The sequence below is a fragment of the Bremia lactucae genome, linkage group LG8, assembly GCF_004359215.1.
Source record: "Bremia lactucae strain SF5 linkage group LG8, whole genome shotgun sequence".
NCBI lineage: Eukaryota > Oomycota > Peronosporomycetes > Peronosporales > Peronosporaceae > Bremia > Bremia lactucae.
In genome coordinates, this window is record NC_090617.1 from 1764891 (window position 1) to 1773837 (window position 8947).

At 46.9% G+C, this 8947-nt stretch overlaps 3 protein-coding genes across 3 annotated transcripts; 1 reads left to right on the forward strand and 2 right to left on the reverse strand.

Annotated features, from left to right (window-relative positions):
- Positions 1–4152: 4152 nt before the first annotated feature.
- On the reverse strand, positions 4153–6750 carry CCR75_009427 (uncharacterized protein; the record flags this gene model as incomplete). Its single annotated transcript, XM_067967466.1, has 4 exons — positions 4153–4658; positions 4727–5080; positions 5275–6308; positions 6342–6750. 4 exons carry the CDS (start codon positions 6748–6750, stop codon positions 4443–4445), a joined length of 2013 nt encoding a protein of 670 aa, XP_067823519.1. The 3' UTR covers positions 4153–4442.
- Positions 6751–6926: 176 nt separating this feature from the next.
- On the reverse strand, positions 6927–8216 carry CCR75_009428 (uncharacterized protein; the record flags this gene model as incomplete). The annotated part of the gene is made up of 1 exon (XM_067967467.1): positions 6927–8216. One exon carries the CDS (start codon positions 8214–8216, stop codon positions 6927–6929), a length of 1290 nt encoding a protein of 429 aa, XP_067823524.1.
- A 330-nt stretch (positions 8217–8546) lies between these two features.
- On the forward strand, positions 8547–8747 carry CCR75_009429 (uncharacterized protein; the record flags this gene model as incomplete). Its single annotated transcript, XM_067967468.1, has 1 exon — positions 8547–8747. One exon carries the CDS (start codon positions 8547–8549, stop codon positions 8745–8747), a length of 201 nt encoding a protein of 66 aa, XP_067823525.1.
- Between the last annotated feature and the right edge of the window lie 200 nt (positions 8748–8947).

The window sequence follows — 8947 nt, forward strand, 5'->3', positions numbered from 1 at the left end:
ACATCGCGATGTTTCCACAAAGCCTCAAAGAACGGACTGTATTTCAAGGCAGCTCAGCCTTGAGCAGCGAACAGTTTCTTTTTGTCCGTTTCTAGGACGCTCTCGTCCATTGTGGACGACGAGCAAAAGTCCACCAAGTCCTCTTCTGGAACTGGTGTGACTATTTCGTGGATCTTTCCTTCCTTTAATTCGGAAAGGAACAGAAACCACGACATCTCCGGAAGATTTACTATATCCTCGACAGATTTAAAGACTTGTCGGAGCAGCTCACTTGAGGATGCCTCCGCATTTTCGTCTTTGACAGCCTCGAACACCTCGTTGAAAGGCCCGTTCTCTTTAATAGAAACTGATCCAAAAGTCACTCGTTTAGACGCACCTTTGATCGTCCTAATCGGTCAAATACTCGTTCTTCGAGTCACCACGACCTTTGACTGGGAAGCAGGTGCCTTTGCTCTTTTCTAGGCACTGTGCCGGTTTATGCGACGCATAACTTCCTGTCAGCTTGCCGTCTACTGCCACAGGCTCTCGGCTCTGTGCAGGACATTCGGACGCATGACTACTTGTCATCGTCCTTTTCAACACCCCAGTCTCCACGAGCTGGGTAGGAATTGGTGACGTTTGACATCTTGTCAACGCACCCTCAACTGTATTCGAAACGACATCACTTGCACACGCCTCTCGCAGGAGCACATCTTTTCCGGTGTCCTGCGTAGAGTTCGTAACTGTGCATGTACGCCAGTCAATCCATAGTTGGTGTTTTAGCAACATTGGCATGCCTAGGATGAGGTCATACGAACTCTCCATACCTAGCACTGTAAATTTCTCGTTACAAGAGAAGTCACTAAAGCTCAAGGCGAGTTCTATCTGAACTCCCTCTTACTTAACGAGCGCGCCGTTCGCTAAACGAATGGTCGCCTCTTCTCGCTTGCCATCCTGGCAAAGCGACTCAAACATCGCCGGTCTCTTTCTTAATTCCGCGATTTTACTAAATTTTATGATGCACCCGAATCCACTAGGAAAGTCATCACCTAGTCATAGCCTCTTACTTGAGCGCTATAGACTAGCAGGGTTGAGGTCCAAAATTTCGAGACTTCAGGGACTATGCTACCCATTTGTTCCACAATTCTGAACATAGGGGTAGCTTCAGAGTCCGCGTCAGTAGGGCATTCCACCCCTACTGCTCTCCTGCATTTTTCGACCCCTCAGTGGCGATGCAGAATTCATGCGTCTCGCGCGCTGATTCTTGTCATCGCTCTTTGGGAAGGGAAACCTCTTGCTAGGCATCTTTGCCCCGGCAGGGACCCTGACGTAGCAGCGAGCTATAATGTGGCCGCGCTTGCCGAGCTAAATCGTGCTACTTGAAACTTTTTCTTGCGACGGCCATTCTCTTCTCACGTTGTCGATCGCATTTTTCAGGTGACTTCGCTATTTATCGTTATTACATGCAGTTCTCACCCAAACGTTTTGAGTTTCCTTACTCTTCTTCTCACTCGTGGCTCGCTCTCTCAATCCTCTCGTGGGCCACATTTATAGCAACCAACGTCTGCATTGCCCAACTCCATGGGAGTGGCATCTGACCTCTTGGCCGACAAAATATACCAAGCTGTCCCCGAGGCACTGTTGTAGGATTTCTCCTCAACGAAGGCGATTTGGATTGCCTCTTTCATCTTCGACGGCACCTTTCTGAAAAGGGCCTGTCGCGATGGGCCATGAGATGAGTCCGTTCTTAAACGTGGGTACCTTTTTATGTTCTCCTGGAATCGAACCTAAGGTAAAAGATGCCGAAGCGAGCGCATCTCTTGTACATAATCTTGCAGAGATCGCTTCGCCTGTCACGCTCCAAAGAAGCGTGCCTAAAGCAACACATCGTTGTTCGGCGGCTGGTACATGGCGCGAATATTTGTCTTAAATATCGCCCATGTAGGGAACGCCTTTCTGTCCGCCATAAGTGCCAAGTAAGCCCACTCTGAGGCCTTACCGCGCAGATGCGACATGGCGTACGACACCATCAGGCTGTCGCCAGCGATGAGCTGGGCGACACCGTATTGCTCCACGGCTTAAAGCCAGTGGACAATCGTGCGCGTTGCAGTTCCATCGAACTTGAGCGAGTCCATCCAAATGGTCCTCGGCTGATGCGGCCGGGCAGAGAGCATCTCAAAAGTCCTGTTGAGAGCCTTGCTCCGAGCCTGCTCATGCCTCAGCTCATCATGAGTCTGAGTGACGGACTCCGCCGCAGCATGGCTCTGTGCCTCGGACGCGGCTCTCCGCTGTTCGAGCACGAATGCCTCAAACTGCTCCAACTGAGCAACATGTTGCTCAAGAGGACTGCCCAAGAGCCTGGCCAGGGCTTGTTCACCAAGTTCCTGCGCCATGTGTCCTGTTACCTCCAGGTGATGTTCGGACAGGTGGAAAAAATGAGCCCAATCGATGTTGAGACTCATCCTCACGTTAGACACGCAGAGATGCGGGTCGTGGAAGGGATTTCAAGTGCTACCAAGTGTAGGCGGGCACGTCGTAATGTGGCCACGCTCTACTTAGGCACACACCCTAGCACAGCGAGGAAGCGGTTAAACCTGCTTCTCTTGCGTGCAGTGAGGCAGTTGTGGTGGGCGCGTTAGCGACCTCACCCAACGCACTAAGCACTTTGGTTAAGTGTCGGCACGGAAGCAGTAATCCGGCTCCTCATGCGCACTTACCAAGTAGAAAGTAGTTTTTCGACTGATTTATATTTTATCGTATTAAATATAAATACCTATTTTCACCAATTAAAATATCATCTCTATAGCTCACACTTAATATGTATTGCGAGCGTATCTTTCTAGACACCTCGCGTAACGGATGACGCTAGCCGTCATCATGGACGATGCTAGGCGTCATCCCTCCTAATGTGCATCACATACACAAGGGTTGGTCACATATGTGAACCATACCCGAGTGCTGGGCCTAATAACTTTAATTTAGTAATTGACCATCCCCTTAAGTACACCAAGTGTGCTTAACGGGGACTGTGTAACATTAGGGCAACTTTAGCCCGTTAAAGCAAGACCCTTGTAGAATACAGTAACCTTAGTTTGCTCATCAGTAGGCTTACATACGATACAACTTACTGAGCATCGTGTGTGTTGGGCGTAAGCGTGTATGTCACGCTTGCTCTGCTTCAAATCCAGGAGCTCTGCTCGAGCCCTTATTTCGGTACGTGGTGGCTCAAACGTTTATCTGAGCCGAGTCTCTTAGACTTCATACGACCCAACACGAATAAGTCGTGAAGCCTGAGCATATAGCCCAAGAATTGGCACTTCCGGCCAAGTTAGACACGCCGAACTTCACTTTCGTCGCAAAACCTCGATGGGACAAGCTATGATAGCATCGTCAAGTTTGGCGAACGATCGCAACAAGGAGCGCCTTGAACTTGGAGATGTTAATCTTCAAGCTTTAGGGTCGACGCGCATGCGTCGGCCCGGCAACATTATGTGATAGCTGCTGTCTTAACAGTTCTAACTGCTGAGAGCCTTGCTGGTGAAGCAAAATTACTTCCTCGGGCTGTCATTGCTTAATTTAAGTATTTGAATCAATTCGCCAATCGCTGCTAGACGCGCGAATGGGCAGTGAGCGAAAAGTCACTATACATAGTTTTATATGAATAAACACATATAATATAAGGAGGTAGTAGAACGAAGGAATTTAATTATACAAAGTACAGTCCTGCTTTTTCCCTGGACCTTGTCTTGTTGCCAAGGGATCGATAAGCAACTTAGAATGTTCCTCTCCACGTCGTGTTTGTGAGGTAATCGGGGGACCTTGCTTACACTGTAATCAGTGTAAGCTAGTTGGTACTGAAGCAGTACTAGCGAAAGGTGTCTCGTTACACTAGCACTTCGTGTTCCTTCCAACGACCACATTCATTTCGGCCGACATGAATATGCTCAATAAATAAGAAGGGAGCTTTTACGCCACGCGTGAAAGGCACTCATTTGAGTGACCTCGAACGGAAAGCGGTCAAACGTATGAGCTCGACCTTAGTCCGGCCAGTTGCAGCCTAATGTTGTTCGCTCCAAAAAGGACAGCATGCGGCTATCGCCAAGCTCATGAAACAAGAACTCAACGACAGAACTGCCTGTATGAAAATATTGACAATATTATCAATAAAGATAATATTCTTTGGTCTTGTTTCTTTTTATTAATCTTCTTATATGAATAATAATTAGTTTCATGAAGTCTTCTTGAGCATGAAGCTCAAGAATAGAACCTTCCCTTTAGAATAATGGGTCGCGAATTAAAAAAGGGTCTGACATTAGTAACGTTTCTCTTGATATGTAAGCTGTAGATTTCCCTATGATGAACAAGCAGATGACACTTATTTGACAGTCAGAATACGTCGCCAGCAGTAGATGACTGATTTGCAAACACGACATAATGGCAGACTTTACAATATCGTGAGAACTTTACAGCTCAACACCCTCCTGCTTCCGTTTTTCTGCAAGCAGCATCGTCCGTCTCTCTTTCAATGCGCCAAGTTCACTTCTGATGTCGTTCCTTCGGGCATTAATCTTTCGCAGGGCGTCACCCTCCGGTTTCTGCGCCAAACTCTTCGAAACTAAAGCTTGCTCTTCTTTTAACGTCTTTATCTTTGCATCGACCTCGCTCAACGCCGTTTCCATCTACGGCAACCAAACACAGTCGGCATTAAGATTAAAAGAAATAATTGACCTGCGCAAGAAATTCATACCTTTTTCTTTGACTTGAACTTCAAATCAGCTTTCTTTTCTACTACTTGATTAAACAGTGCCTTGCTCTCCTCCTCGACGACAAGTCGATGCTGGCGCACTGCCTCCAGCTTTGCGTGCAGCTGTCGTACTTTGTCCATTTCCATTTTTAGGTCCTTAGCAACAGGGTCCTGCGAATCCATATTGGCTTGTGCTTCGTGTTGTTCAAGGCGTTTTTTTGCATCCTCGACTGCTAATGCAAGCTGTTTATTGTCACGCTTGTAACGCATGCGCGCCGTTGCGAGTGCTTTAGCTTTCTCTTCAAGTGCCTGATTTTGTGCTGCCGTTTCTGCGTTCAGTGCTCGTTGCTCTTCATTCTGCAAAAAAGACGCACACACTAATTAGCTTTGTCGTCAACTCTACAGGAACAAAGTAATCCAAGCACGCACAGCCAGCATATCTTTTTCAGTCTGTCACAATGCAAAATCACATCACAGAAGCGTTATTGTGTTAGCAAACCCGCAAACTCGCAAAGTAAAAAAAACACTATTTTTTCAATTGTGAAACGTACCGCTTCCTTACGTAATGCATCGACCGTTACGCGATGTCCTGACACGCTGATTTGAAGTTTTTCATTCTCCGCTTGAATCTTTTTGTACTGAGTCACAAGGGCATCAAATTTCTTTTGCTGCAAATTCAATTCTTTTGTCTGCTTGTCGTGTTGAGCACGCAAATCCTTTTCCAGTGTTTTGGACCGGTGCGTAGCCTCCTTAATCTGTTCCTCCAAATTGGCAGTCTTCTCGCGCATCAGTTCTTCTGTGGGTGCATTTGTCACGTCATGGGCGTTCACTAACCACATGACGTCAGTCAGACTGATACTCTGATAGTCTTTCGTATTATCTTTTTTTCCACGATGAGCAAAGTTCACATTAACACGAAACCCCGTTTGAGTTTTTTGTGCTGTTCGCATGAATGGGTCATCGTTGTCATCCAGCACGTAATCATTGCCTTGTCCATTTGTTGAATCCGCCCAGTTCGTTGAATTCGCCGACGATGCTAAAGACTTCATTCCAGCTGATTCGGTAGGCGACTGCGGGGCATTTTCATCCATAAGTTGGCGGTAACGAATCCATCGACGACGGCGCACTGCATCTGTAGGATGACGGGAAGCGTGGCTAAGGTCATCTCCAAGCAAGCGCACAATCTCCACAAAATCCGCGGCATATGTCCATCCATCTCGGTCCACCGCAGTGTAATTTTGATCAATTTCCCAGTCTGACATCCATTCATGCCCAGAAGGAAGATCACCTACGGGTTTTTCGTCCTGTCCTGCCCCAGGTGCTGCATGGCGATCACTAAAACGTCTCGGATCCATAGGCTGCAATGCTCCTTCAAGACGTTCATTTTCAAAAATCTCTACAATCACTTGGCCGTCACGATCAACCTCCTGGCCTCTTAACTGCGTGCCTGTTTTGCTACCAGGAATCACTGGAGCGCCCTGTAATGACTGCAAACTTCGATTTGCCGAATTTACGAGCGCTACCATGCGTGAGACACCAAAAAAGCCCCCACCCGCTGCTTTGGCATTGTTTGCCGAGTCCAGACCTATCGATAGCATAAAGTATCAGCAAATAAGACCGAAAGACGCGAGTTTTTTTATCACAAGCGTCTCCGCATGCAGAAAATTACGCTGGGTGTCTGCATCTGTAGGCCAGTCCCATTGGGTTTGGCTTGAGGCGATGTGCAGATAATAATCCCTCCCGGAATTTCGGCTGCTAACCAGTCGCCATCCGAGAGGTAAATCTTCACTATCAGAAGTAGAAGTACCTGTAGCTCCTGAAGTTCCAGCGGCGGCTAAACTGGCGACATGATCGGCAGTTGCGGCGGCTGCTGCGCTTTCCATTGTGCTATTACCCGGAAGAATGCTTCCGCTGCCGCTGATACTACTCATGGCCGATGCGGCAGCTCCAAAAATGCTGGAACTCGTGCTAGCTACCCCATTGGAAGTGCCTCCTCCAGCACCACCCAGGCGCAGGCGCGAGATCATCCTGACGGGGGTGCAACGAGTAGAACAACGGGGTGACTAGGAGCAAGAGCTTCCTGTTGGATGGAATTATTAATACCTGAACATTGCTGATAACATGTGTCTCGCACACAATTTTGCGACATTTAATCAATGTCGTGTAAATGTCTAGGTGTTTATTTGTTGTAAGTGTTACTCGGCTATGACGTATCCATCGCCTTTGCGTTTGCTCGTGCACTCTCGAGGTCATCAGAATCACTCGGTAACATTGCGTATTGCGATTTTTTTAGTTGTAGGCCGCGCATTGACGTCGGTTGCCTTGACGACAACGAAGCGTCGCTGCTCAAGGCGATGGAAATCGTGTCTGTCTCATTATCTTCGTCGCTTCGTCGCTCCCTCGGCTGAGATGTTGGCTTCTCATCACTGGAACTGACCATTTCATTTTGATTCGACGTTTCTTCTTTTGCTGTCCATATCGCTGACGTTTTCGTTGCATTTGTAGAATGTATCGTGTCGATATGTGCCTGCGGATGGTGGTAAATGTACATGGAGATGATAAGGACGGTAAATCCGCAGCCAAATTCAAGTGACGGTTGGAAAGAGAAGAAAAGCATCGAAAAGAGCATTGTAAGCATCATCGCCATGGAATGAGAAAAGACACAGGCTATGTTGTCGATGTACTTTAGAATTAAGCCCATGCCAATGCCCCCAATACTGTTTATTACCACGACAGTGAGCGTCCAATTGTTGTAGCCATGAAAGAAACCATTGAGCAAAACTTCGTTTCCATCTAATAACACAACACCGGTGGCATTAAAAAAGACACCAAACGCATACATCTGCAGATTTTGCCACAGAAATGGACAGCTCGACTTCCGCTTGAAGGTCCATTCGGTAAATACACTAGCACATGAGGATAATATGATGCCAAGTAGCACTAGTACTACACCGATACCCAGATCCTTGGCACTCTTATCAGCAGTCATTGATTGCATGTCCATTTCGCTGCCACTACCATCTTTTGTAATCATTGCTTCCTGCATCTGACGCACGTGGTTCGACTGACTCATGAGAACTCCTACAACGAGCAACAAAATGGCAGCCATGCGTAAGTCCGAAAGCGTTTGTTTCAGGATGATACGAAATAGCACAGCCGTGACGACAATTTTAAGGTTCCAAAGCATCGAAAGCGTTGCAGCATCCATGTAGCGCAAAATAACGTAATTGAGATTGTTATCGATTGTGTAGAGGAAGGAAGGAATGGCGTAGTAAAAAGCTTCAATTGATATGAACCGTGCGGGCGGTAGTGTCTCCGTTATGGCAATCGTCGTTAGCATGAACGTCAACTTTAAAATCTCAATGAGAAGTGTGACAGTAGTGATGATGTACGGAATCTTGTCGCCCTGCTTTGATGCAGTGATGCATAAGTTGCCTGAGCACATGAGTATCGCAACCGCTAGCATGCCAGCGAGCGAGCGCACGAGCTCCATAGCTAGAGCCACTAAATTGTAAAATCTCCCAATTTTGACGCCAGTCCGTTACATTATACTAAAAGGTTAAAGGTCCGTTTTTAATGATTCTCAAGGGCAGCATCTGAATCGATAACAATGGGCGACAGCATGACGCGTATTCGCGCTAGGTAAGGTAAGGCCAAACATTTCTTGCATTTGCGGTTACATCTTAATGCTATCACGACTTGTAGCAGAAAATGCGGCTGGACATTCGCTATTGAACTTCCAAAAGGGTCTCTCAGAGTCGACATGGAGATGTAGCTCGCTCCTACATTGCGTAATGGCTCCAAAGGTGACCTATATGAGTACATGAAAGCGCTACAACTATTATTGGCGATTGACTTTCTTGAGGATCACCGCTTATATGAAGGTTCTGCAGAGGTTATGAAAGTTGTGTGGTCACGCAAAGCTACTGAAGGTTTTGTTGGCGATCAGCTCGAAAGCCAGCTCGGAGGCGTTCATTATAGCAATCGTAAGCCAACTAATCAAGACTATCACTGTCAAGGCTAATCAAGCAAAAGCTGCTTCGGCGATAACAGCGTAGCTTCATTTACGCTACAAATACATAAGCATAATACTTAGTGATTCCCGCTGGCAAAAGTGGTATTTACGACAACGAAGAAATCGCGACGTGCTGTAACGGGGTGTATCGTTACATGAAATTAATACTTAAAGGCTGTTAATTAATATATTATCTAAAAGGTAGATAA